Source organism: Theropithecus gelada, chromosome 8 (genome assembly GCF_003255815.1).
Source record: "Theropithecus gelada isolate Dixy chromosome 8, Tgel_1.0, whole genome shotgun sequence".
In the NCBI taxonomy this organism is placed as follows: domain Eukaryota; kingdom Metazoa; phylum Chordata; class Mammalia; order Primates; family Cercopithecidae; genus Theropithecus; species Theropithecus gelada.
Window position 1 is genome coordinate 100062182 of NC_037676.1, and position 12775 is coordinate 100074956.

Here is a 12775-nt window from a genome sequence, read left to right on the forward strand (position 1 = left end):
CTGTACTCCAGCCTGGGCGACAGAGACAGACTCCGTCTCAAAAAAAAAAAAAAAAAAGTTAAAAATGAACTAAAGCTACATTATTAGCATTACGAATGGAATCTCAACATGCTGAATGATGAGCAAGTTATAAAAAGATAGAATATGTCATTTATAAATTTTTATTTGTGGATACAAATAAATTTATAGAAAAATTGATTGGATAGACACAGAAATTGTTCACAATTTTGGTTACCACTGGGAAGGGAGTGTGAAAATGGAATTGGGAAGCGGTATAAAGGAATTTGAAATTTATCAGTAATGTCCTTTTTATTTAAAGATTTAAAATACATTTATCAAAATCTCAACTCTTTCATGGGACTTAAAAGATGTAGAGCTGATTTCAGCATCTTCCCATTAATGAAAATAGTATTTTGCCATGGGGAACTACATTTCTTTCATGGTTGGATTATAACGAAGTGGTAAGCTGACTGAAGAAAGTTCTTGTGACCTGAGTATCATTCATGGCATGGATCTGTTCATATGGCATTTTAATCATTACAAGACCTTGAAACAGCTTGTGGTGAAAACTTCTAGGGACATTTCTGCACAACTGGTAGCCAGCCAGCCTAGACTGAAAATCTCTTAGCTAAGTTTGTGCCAATTTTGTTTTGTTTTTCCATCTGCTTGTAATTTCTGTAAGCTGTTTGGTAGTTTGTGAGATCACCAAAATCATTATAGTGACTATAGTGCTGAGCAGAGAAATGGCAGCTACTTAGAATCATCTCTTCCTGTAAAGATAGTCTAGGAATCTAGGTTGTCATTTGTGAGAATAAACAAACAGCATTTTTCCGTAGAAAGTTAAACTACAGTGCTTACTTCAGCAGCACATACACTAAAATTGAGGCCAGGTGCAGTGGCTAACACCTGTAATCCCAGTACTTTGGGAGGCCAAGGTGGGCAGATCACCCGAGGTCGGGAGTTTGAGACCAGCCTGGCTAACATGGTGAAACCCTGTCTCTACTAAAAATACAAAAAAAAAATTAGCTGGACATGGCGGTGTGCACCTATAATCCCAGCTACTCAGGAGGCTGAGGCACAAGACTCACTTGAACTGGGAGGCAGAGGTTGCAGTGAGCCACTTCACTCCAGCCTGAGCAACAGAGTGAGACTATCTCAAAAAAAATAAATAAAAGAATAAGGCCGGGCACAGTGTCTCATGCCTGTAATCCCAGCACTTTAGGAGGCCAAGGTGGGTGGATCACCTGAGGTCAGGAGTTCAAGACCAGCCTGACCAACAAGGTGAAACCTGCCTCTACTAAAAATAGAAAAATTAGCTGGGCATGGTGGTGTGCACCTGTAATCCCAGCTACTTGGGAGACTGAGGCAGGGGAATTGCTTGAACCCGGGAGGTGGAGGTTGCAGTGAGCCAAGATGGCACCATTGCGCTCCATCCTGGGCAACAGAGCAAGACTCCATCTCCAAAAAATAAATAGATAGATAAGATACAAAGAAGATTGGCATGGCCTCTGCATCATTATGAATATTAACATAACAGTGCTAACTTGATAGGTATTTTTTTGTCCTGCAGAATGCTATTTTCAATGACATGACTTCTCAAATTCAGTTATTTAAATTAAACCTTTTATTTTGAGATAATTGTAGATTCAAATGCAGTTACAAGAAATAATACAAGCCGGGTGCGGTGGCTCAAGCCTGTAATCCCAGCACTTTGGGAGGCCGAGACGGGCAGATCACGAGGTCAGGAGATCGAGACCATCCTGGCTAACCCGGTGAAACCCCGTCTCTACTAAAATATACAAAAAAAACTGGCCGGGCGAGGTGGCGGGCTCCTGTAGCCCCAGCTACTCGGGAGGCCGAGGCAGGAGAATGGCGTAAACCCAGGAGGCGGAGCTTGCAGTGAGCGGAGATCCGGCCACTGCACTCCAGTCTGGGCGACAGAGCGAGAGTCCGTCTCAAAAAAAAAAAAAAAAGAAAGAAAGAAAGAAAGAATACAGGCCAGGCACGGTGGCTCACGCCTGTAATCCCAGCACTTCGGAAGACCAAGCTAGGAGGATCACTTGAGCCCACATGTTTGAGACTAGCCTGTACAACATAGCAAGACCCTATCTCTAATATTTTTAAAAAAAAAAATACAGAAAAATCAGCCTATAGTCCCAGCTCCTCAAGTGGCTAAGGCAAGAGGATCAGGAGGTCAAGGCTGTGCAGTGAGCCTTGATTGCACCACTGTACTCCAGCCTGGGCAACGGAGCAAGACGCTGTCTTGAAAAAAAAAAAAACAAAACCAGACAGGAATGAAACAGAGTGATCCCCTGTACCCCTTCTATCCAGTTTTCTCCAGTAGTAACATGTTAAAAAACCATAATACTGCACAGTCATGCAGTAGCCATCCCCACCGCTCCCCACCTCCACTTATACACAGGGGATACATTCCAAGACTCAGTGGATGCCTGAAACCAGTGTCAAACCCTACGTATACTATGCTTTTTCCTATACATACCTCTGATAAAGTTTAATTTGTAAATTAGTAAAAGATTAACAACAGTAATCATAAAATAAAACAGTTATAAAATTTACTGTAATAGATGTTTTGTGAATGTGGTCTCTCTCACTTTCTGTCTCTTTCAAAGTACTTTAATATCAGACTGAGGTTGACCGCAGGTAACTGAAACTGCAGAAAGAAAAACTGCGAATAAGAGGGAACTACCTTTTCACAAGTGGCATGTTTACATTGATGCAATCAAGATACAGAACATTTATCATTTCAAGAATGTTTTATTAATGGAATTATATATTATATATATATAGAGAGAGAGAGAGACACACACACACGTATGTATATATCCTTTTGCTATGGTTTTTGTTTGTTGGTTTGATTGAGATGGAGTCTTGCTCTGTTACCCAGGCCGGAGTGCAGTGAAATGATATCGGCTCACTGCAGCCTCCGCCTCCTGGGTTCAAGCAGTTCTCCCATCTCAGCCTCCCAAGTAGCTGGGATTACAGGTGCATGCCATCAGGCCCAGCTAATTTTTTTATTTTTAGTAGAGACAGGGTTTCACCATAGTGGTCAGGCTGCTCTTGAACTTCTGACCTCAGGGGATCCACCCGCCCTGGCCTCCCAAAGTGCTGGGATTACAGGCTTCAGCCACTGCTCCTGGCCTTTATATGTTTTTTTGTTTGTTTGTTTTGTTTTCACTCAACATAATTCTCTGGAGATTCATCCAGGTTGTTGTATGTATCGGTAGTTGTACCTTTTTACTGCTGAGTGATATTCCATGGTCTGGATGTACCTCAGTTTCTTTAACCATTTACCTATTGAAGGACATATGGGTCCTTTCCAGTTTGGGACTATTATGAATAAAGCTGCTAAATATGTAGGCTTTCAGAAGTCTCTGTCTAAACATAAGTTTTCATTTCAATCTATTATGATAGTTGCATATTTTAGTATTTTAAGAAACTGGTTTTTCTGTATCCTCACCTAAATTTGCAGTTGTCACTGTTTTTTATTTTAGCAGTTCTAATAGGTGTATAGTGATAACTCATTGTGGTTTTAATATGCATTTGCCTAATAGCAAATGGAGTTGAGCTTTTTTCCATGTGTTTTTTTGCCATCTGTGTATGGTCTTGGGTGAAAGAACATTTGTCTGTTCATGTCTTTTGCTTATTTTCTAAGGGGATTTTTTTTTTTTTTTTTTTTTTTTTTTTTTTGAGACGGAGTCTCGCGCTGTGTCACCCAGGCTGGAGTGCAGTGGCGCGATCTCGGCTCACTGCAAGCTCCGCCTCCCAGGTTCACGCCATTCTCCTGCCTCAGCCTCCGAGTAGCTGGGACTACAGGCGCCCGCCACCACGCCCGGCTAGTTTTTTGTATTTTTAGTAGAGACGGGGTTTCACCATGTTAGCCAGGATGGTCTCGATCTCCTGACCTCGTGATCCACCCGCCTCGGCCTCCCAAAGTGCTGGGATTACAGGCTTGAGCCACCGCGCCCGGCCGGGGATTTTTTTTTTTAATTTGAGTGTTCCTTATATTGTATGGATACTAGTTCCATGGGTGGAACTATATGGCTTGCAAATATATTCCCCCATTGTGTAGCTTGTTATTTCATTCTCTTAACAGGGTCAGATAAATTTTAATGCAAATTGCACTACATTTGAACTTCAAAATAGAATTACCTATTCAGTGAGTTTTTAAAACACTAAAGTTTACACAGCTCTCTATGTTGCAGCGAGTGATGGGTGACATAGACACACTGAGAGAATGAGGTTCCATGTATTTTGTTATTTTTTAAGTAGGTAGTTCTTGATCCGTTTTATTACTTATTACTAGTTTTTATTTAGATTTTGGGAAACGAAGACTGTACCTAATGAATGAAATTATTTCATAATAATTTTCTAAATAATGGAAATATAACCATTTGGTTCTCTTTAATATTTTTGCTTTTAACCTAAGGTCTCAGATGATGATAAAGAAAAGGGAGAGGGAGCTCTTCCAACTGGGAAATCCAAAAAGAAAAAAAAGAAAAAGAAGAAGCAAGGTGAAGATAACTCTCACGCACAGGTAAAATGTCAAAACAACAAGGATTCATTAAGCGCCTCCTGCTTAAAATGTGAAAAGATGAGGTACAGATGCTAAGAATATATAGAGATAAAAGACAGTATGAGACATCATGTTGATTTGGAAAGTCATGGAATGTTTTACATATTCAATTCATCTTATTGTAATAAATGTTATTGCTCAAAAAATTCATGTTAAAGGTGTTGCTAAAGTCAAAAATAAGTAAAATTCCAAATTATTGATGCATTTTTTAATTATATAATGGTGAAATGGGAAAAGAGATACAGTATTTTACACATACAAAAATTCCTTTTGAGTAACTGGAAAGTAACATTTAGCGCACACAGAAAAACCATGTGTATAACAAGTGGAGTCTTTCACTTTGAGTTTGCTGGTTATTTCACTTGGTAGTATCCTTTCCTTCTTTTTTGACAGCTACCCAACAGACATTTTCTCTTTCCATCACTCATTTTCTTTTTTTTCTTTTTCTTTGATCTCTCCTATCTGGGGGGAAAAAAGTAAATTATACTAAAAATGAAGTCAGAGATGAAATTTTAACCGGGCACAATGGCTGACACCTGTAATCCCAGCACATTGGAAGGCCAAGGTGGGAGGTTTGCTTCAGTCCAGGAGTTTGAGACCAGCCTGGGCAACATGGCAAAACCCTGTCTCTACAAAAATTAGCCAGGCATGGTGGCATACGCTTGTAGCCCCAACTACTCAGGAAGCTGAGGTGAGAGGATCACTTGAGCCCGGCAGGCAGAACTTGCAGTGAGCCAAAATCACACTATTGTACTCCAGCCTGGGTCACAGAGCAAGACCCTGTCTCAAAAAAAAAAAAAGTATTTTAATTTCAAATGTATCAGATTATTAGAAACATATCAGTTTTTTTAAAGCACTAATACTGTTACATTATAACTTCTTAAAATATTTGTATTCCTTACTATAACTGTAATTAATTGTTCAAATGTAGGAGACAGGGAGCCGCAATTTCTAGGGATAGACCACATAGTAGTTTTTCCTACTTACTGTTCTATTTGTTTATCTTTTTTTTTTTTTTTTTTTTTTTTTTTTTTTTTTTTTTTTTGAGACGGAGTCTCGCTCTGTCGCCCAGGCTGGAGTGCAGTGGCCGGATCTCAGCTCACTGCAAGCTCCGCCTCCCGGGTTCACGCCATTCTCCGGCCTCAGCCTCCCGAGTAGCTGGGACTACAGGCGCCCGCCACCTCGCCCGGCTAGTTTTTTGTATTTCTTAATAGAGACGGGGTTTCACCGTGTTAGCCAGGATGGTCTCGATCTCCTGACCTCGTGATCCGCCCGTCTCCGCCTCCCAAAGTGCTGGGATTACAGGCTTGAGCCACCGCGCCCGGCTTTTTTTTTTTTTTTTAATTTATTTTTTGAGACAGAGTCTGGTTCTGTTGCCCAGGCTGGAGTACAGTAGTGCAATCTCAGCTCACTGCAGCCTCTGCCTCCCGGGTTCAAGCGATTCTCTTGCCTCAGCTTCCCAAGTAGCTAGGATTACAGGCACATGCCACCACGCCTGACTAATTTTTGTATTTTTAGTAGAGACAGGCTTTCGCCATGTTAGCCAGGCTGGTCTCAGGTGATCTGGCCTCAAGTGATCCGCTCAACTCGGCCTCCCAAAGTGCTGGGATTACAGGCATGAACCACCGCGCCCAGCCTTATTTATTTTTGAGACGGAGTCTCATTGTGTCGCCCCAGCTGGAGTGCAGTGGCACAGTATCACCTCACTGTAACCTCCGCCTCCCAGGTTCAAGTGATTCTCCTGCCTCAGCCTTCCAAGTAGCTGGGATTACAGGCATGAGCCACCACACCCAGCTAATTTTTGTATTTTTAGTAGAGAGGGGATTTCACCATGTTGGCCAGGCTGGTCTGGTCTCAAGTGATCTGGCTTCAAGTGATCTTCCCACCTCAGCCTCCCAAAGTGCTGGGATTACAGGTGTGAGCCACCAAGCCCAGCCACTTACTGTTTTTGGAAGAAGTTTCATGGCTTTTTAAAGAAATATGTATTCAGTTATTTTTTATTGTGGGAAATACAAGCCCTCATAAATGATACAAGCTTATTATCAACACTTACTTTTTCAGTAGTAAAAATGGATGGGCATTAAAGTTGTAACATAGCTAAGATCAATGGATATGAACAAACTAAAACTATATGATAGATATGCTGTTCTTGTTAGCTGGAGCTGGGAGATGAGAAATGTTACATCTATCCTTTGTTAGTAGTACTACCTAAAAACCATTTTAGCCAAGTTCTTCTTGAGTTTCTTTGACTTAGAGTATTTACTAATGATACTTTTGTGGATTGTGGATTAGTTGAGTTCCTGTTAAAAGAAATTTTGTAGGATGTATTCTGAAATGTTTAATGTGTTGGCAGAGGTCATTAACGTGAACGTTTCTTTGGTATTCTGATTATCCTTTTTAAAATGTTGGCTGTGTTTTTAAAAATACAATGAATGAGTATTCTAGGTTTAGAGTCAGATCTATATTCTGAATCTTGTTCTGTCATTCTTTTTTACCTTGCACAAGTTACATAACTGCATAAGTTGTTTGGAGAATTAGATATCCATGAAGTTCTATGCTGAGTACATAGCACATATATCCTACTAATAACAGGTTATGACTGGGTGCAGTGGCTCATGCCTATAATCCCAACACTTTGGGAGGCCGAGGCAGGCAGATCACCTGAGGTCAGGAATTCAATACCAGCCTGACCAACATGGAGAAACCCCGCCTCTACTACAAATACAGAATTAACCGGGGGTGGTTGCATGCGCCTGTAGTCCCAGCTACTCGGGGGGCTGAGGCAGGTGAATCACTTGAACCCAGGAGGCAGAGGTTGCAGTGAGCCAAGATTGCGCCATTGCACTCCAGCCTGGGCAACAAGAGTGAAACTCCATCTTAAAAAAAAAAAAGTTAGACTGGGTGCCGTGGCTAACGCCTGTAATCCCAGCGCTTTGGGAGGCCAGGGCAAGTGGATCACAGGGTCAGGAGTTCGAGACCATCCTGGCCAACATGGTGAAACCCCGTCTCTACTAAAAATACAAAAATTAGCCATGTGTGGTAGCTGGCGCCTGTAGTCCCAGCTACTTGTGAAGCTGAGGCAGGAGAATCGCAGGTTGCAGTGAGCTGAGATTGCACCAGTACACTCCAGCCTGGGCAACAGAGTGAGACTCTGTCTCAAAAAAAAAAAAAAAAAAGTAGTTGTTTCTTTTTGTTTTGTTTTGTTTGTTTTTTGAGACATTCCATTCTGTTGCCAGACTGGAATACAGTGACTTCATCACAGCTCACTGCAGCCTCGACCTCCTGGACTCAAGGGACCCTCTTGCTTTCTTGCTTCAACCTCCCAAGTAACTAGGACTACAGGCAGGCACCACCATGCCCAGCTAATTTTTTTTTTTATTTTGTTGTACAGACAGCGTTTCCCTATGTTACACAGGCTATCCCAGACTCCTGGGCTCAAGCAGTCCTCCTGCCTTGGCTCCTTGACAAAGTGCTGGGATTGCAGATGCAAGCTACCGCACCAGACCCAAAGTCCTTTTTGGTGTTCATGCGTGGCTGATGGGGTCTTTCACTGTTGAATTCAACTTAGGATGGAAATAAATTGATGTCTTCTGACTTTGTAAGACTGCAAAACTTTGAAAAACTTTGTGAGATTACAGACTTCACACACATACTTCCAAAGCTACCTGCTCAGCCTAAATATATAGAAAATTTTGACTATCTAAACCCACTACTATACTGAATAAATATCATAGAATAGAATATTAGTGTTAGAAGAACATTAAGATCATCTTAGCCATTTGTTAAAAAGAACTTCCATTTTATATGGATGCATTTGCCAAAGAAAAAAACAGTAATGTTTCTATTAAATATATTCTAGTTCATGTTTACTTTACATACCTAAGCATATAATGTGCTTTAGAATTATTTTGCTGAAACTTCGTGAAAGTTTGAAAATCTAAGAATGGAAATCTTGCTGCCTTGATGTCTTGTGGTGTTTGGCATGTGCCCTCCCGTCTCCTGATTAATCAGAGTGGCATGAGGCCCACGCCACCCAAACCTTTCACTTTCCAAAGGGCTAGCCGTCCTCCACCCTGTACCATAGTGTCTTGGCCTGTCTGCATCTGTTAGTGGTGATATTCTTTATGTATAATAAATTTTTTTTTTTTTTTTTTTGAGACGGAGTCTCGCTCTGTTGCCCAGGCTGGAGTGCAGTGGCCGGATCTCAGCTCACTGCAAGCTCTGCCTCCCGGGTTCACGCCATTCTCCTGCCTCAACCTCCCGAGTAGCTGGGACTACAGGCACCCGCCACCTCACCCGGCTAGTTTTTTTGTATTTTTTAGTAGAGACGGGGTTTCACCGTGTTAGCCAGGATGGTCTCGATCTCCTGACCTCGTGATCCGCCCGTCTCGGCCTCCCAAAGTGCTGGGATTACAGGCTTGAGCCACCGCGCCCGGCCTATAATAAATTTTTATACCCCTCAAAAAATGGAAATCTTAAAGCTTATATGAGTTTTTAGATAGGGTAAATTTTACCTTACAGTTGAGGAAACTGAGGTTTGGGGAAACTAAGTGACTTGTCCCTGAGATGTTTGTTTGTTTTTGAGACAAGATCTCTCACTCTGTCACCCAGGCTGGAGTGCAGTGGCGCGATCTTGGCTCACTGCAACCTTCACCTCCCAGGTTCAATCTGTTATCATGCATCAGCCTCCCAAGTAGCTGGGATTACAGGCATGTACCACCATTACTGGATAATTTTTGTATTTTTAGTAGAAACAGGGTTTCACCATGTTGGCCAGGCTGGTCTTCAACTCCTGACCTCAAGTGATCCGCCCACCTTGGCCTCCCAAAGTGCTGGGATTACAGGCATGAGCCACCACGCCCAGCCTAATTTTTGTATTTTTAGTAGAGATAGAGTTTTACCATGTTGCCCAGGCTGGAGTGCAGTGGCGAGATCTTGTTTCACTGCAACCTCCGCCTCCCAGGTTCAAGCAGTTCTCATGCCTCAGCCTCCCAAATAGCTGGGATTACAGGCATGCGCCACCACACCCAGCTAATTTTTGTATTTTTAGTAGAGACAGGGTTTCACCATGTTGGCCAGGCTGGTCTTGAACTCCTGACCTCAGGTGATCTGCCTGCCTCAGCCTCCCAAAGTGCTGGGATTACAGGCGTGAGCCACTGTGCCCAGCTGTCCCTGAGATTTTGTAGCTAGATTGTGGTATGGCCAAAATAGGAATTTCCTGTCTATGCCCTTTCTACTGTGTAAGCTTAATTTATCTTGAAAATTAACTTATGTATAAACATTTTATTCCTTGAAATTGTTAAGTGAAGTGTTTTTGTGGTTTTTTTTGGGACGGAGTTTCCCCCTGTTGACCAGGCTGGAATGCAGTGGTGCGATCTCGGCTCACTGCAACCTTCACTTCCCAGGCTCGAGCAATTCTTGTGCCTCTTCCCAAGTATCTGGGATTAAAGGAATGCACCACCATGCTTGGCTAATTTTTGTGTTTTTGTAGTTTTGGGGGGTTTTTTGTGTTTTTTTGAGACAGTCACCCAGCCTGGAGTACAGTGGTGTGATCACAGTTCACTGCAGCCTCAATCTCTCAGGCTCAAGTAGTAGTCCTCCCTCCTCAGCCTCCTGAGTAACTGGGACTACATGTGCACACCACCACATGTGACTAATTTTTGTATTTTTGTAGAAATGGTTTCACCATGTTGCCCAGGCTGGTCTTGAATTCCTGAGCTCAAGCAATTCACCCACCTCCGCCTCCCAAAGTGCTGGGATTACAGCCATACACCACCATAGATTTTAATTAATGAAGAATGAATGATTTATATAATCTAATAGATTGTTTTTCTCTGTAGGACACAGAAGAATTAGAAAAAGAGATTAGAGAAGAGCTTCCAGTGAATACCTCTAAAACCCGTCCAAAACAGGAGAAAGCTTTTTCCTTGAAGACCATAAGCACTAGTGATCCAGCCGAAGTACTCGTCAAAAATAGCCAGGTAATTTTTAAGAATAATAAAGTTGCCGGGTGCGGTGGCTCACACCTGTAATCCCAGCACTTTGAGAGGCCAAGGCAGGCAGATCATGAGGTCAGGAGTTCGAGACTAGCCTGGCCAACATAGCAAAACCCTGTCTCTACTAAAAATACAAAAAATTAGCTGGGCGTGGTGGCGGGAGCCTGTAATCCCAGTTACTTGGGAGGCTGAGGCAGGAGAATCGCTTGAACTCAGGAGGTGAAAGTTGCTGTGAGCCGAGATCGTGCCATTGCACTACAGCCTGGGCAACAGTGCAAGACTCCATCTTTTAAAAAAAAAAGTAACAAAGTTTTGGCCGGGCACAGTGGCTCATGCCTGTAATCCCAGCACTTTGGGAGGCCGAGGTGGGCAGATCACCTGAGGTCAGGAGTTCGAGACCAGCCTGACTAACATGGTGAAACCCCGTGTCTACTAAAAACACAAAAATTAACCAGGTGTGGTGGTGGGTGCCTGTAACCCCAGCTACTTAGGAGGCAGAGGCAGGAGAATCGCTTGAACCTGAGAGGCAGAGGTTGCAGTGAACCAAGATCATGCCACTGCACTCTGGCTTGGGCAACAGAGCGAGACACTGTCTCAAAAAAAATAAATAAATAAAGCATAATAAAGTTGTGTTGACTCAAGTATTTTATCATAAATAATGTTTTAAGCACTGTGCTAACCATTTAAAATATAATGACTAATTTAGTCTTCAAAACAATCCCAAGAGAAAGGTAAGATGCATTTTATAAATGAAGCTAGAGAAGTTGAATAACTTGCCCAGAGTCACATAACTATCAGTAGTGAAATCAAGAACCACTGTACTGTATTTTCTCCTGCTAAATATCTAGGCATACAAGGGATAGATAGCTTAGAGAAAATACGATTGGTTTCATTTTCTCCCAATATATGTATATAATACGACTATGATTCAGCCTCCCAAAATGGAACATTTGTTTAAAACTTGGTCATAGGCTTTTGAAAGATGTGCCTTCTATGGAAGCTATCTGTATGGTAGAAGGGACCATTTTATAAAAGGCCTATGTTGGCGACACAAAATCTGATTCCTAATTGGGTAAATTAATTACATCATATTAAAATAAATTTAGGGCTGGGTACAGTGGCTCATGCCTATAATCCCAGCACTTTGGGAGGCCGAGGTGGGTGGATCACAAGGTCAGGAGTTCGAGACCAGCCTGGCCAATATGGTGAAACCCCGTCTCTACTAAAAATACAAAAATTGGCTGGGCGTGGTGGCAGGCACTTGTAGTCCCAGCTACCTGAGAGGCTGAGGCAGGAGAACTCCTTGAACCCGGGAGGCGGAGGTTACAGTGAGCCAAGATCGCGCCACTGCACTCCAGCCTGGGCAACAGAGTGAGACGCCATCTCAAAAATATATATATATATATTAAATTCTACTAGAGTTGCCTGGTTTATTTGCGCTTTTTTTTTTTTTTTCACCTTTTTGTGGAGAACAGGGTCTCGCTATATTGCCTAGGCAGGTCTTGAGCTCCTGGGCTCAAGCTGTCCTCCCACCTCTGCCTCCCTAAGAGCTGGGGTTACAGGCATGAGCCACCGTGCCCGGCACCTGGTTTATTATTCAGAAAAAATGTATTGAGAACCTACTGCGTACCATACTCTATTTGAAGTGCGAGGATACAGCAGATAACAAAACAGACCAAAAACCACCTGCCCTTGGGAGCTTACATATTTAGTGGAACAGCTTTAGACAAGAAACTTGAGTTACTGCTAGAAAAGTGAATTTGTAACTGTCTTGTACTAAAACAGTTTTAATAATACTCCTTATTTAGAGTTGATGCTTTTATTTCCCTATGCGTATTTTGAGATAAAACGATGCAGTCTTGGGAGATTTGTTTGTTTGTTTGTTTGTTGTTTTTTTTAACAGAGTCTTGCTCTGTCACCCAGGCTAGAGTACAGTGGCACAGTTTTAGCTCACTGCAGCCTCTACCTCCCAGGTTAAAGTGATCCTCCTGTCTCAGCCTCCCGAGTAGCTGGGACTACAGATGCACACCACCACACCCAGCTAATTTTTGTATTTTTTATAGAGACAGGGTCTCACCATGTTTCTCAGGCTGATCTGAAACTCCTGGACTCAAGCAGTCCTCCCACCTCAGCCTCCCAAAGTGCTGGGATTACAGGTGTGAGCCACCACACCTGGGCTACAGTC

At 42.5% G+C, this 12775-nt stretch overlaps 1 protein-coding gene across 5 annotated transcripts in view; it reads left to right on the forward strand.

The window, feature by feature from the left end:
* MTDH (metadherin) overlaps positions 1–12775 on the forward strand; it is an 81456-nt gene that overhangs the window by 62322 nt on the left and 6359 nt on the right. For all 5 annotated transcript variants that reach the window (XM_025393532.1, XM_025393533.1, XM_025393536.1 and 2 more), the window contains 2 exons: positions 4448–4555; positions 10435–10575. In XM_025393532.1, coding sequence (XP_025249317.1) covers positions 4448–4555; positions 10435–10575 — 249 coding nt within the window. The remainder of the gene's footprint in view (positions 1–4447; positions 4556–10434; positions 10576–12775) is intronic.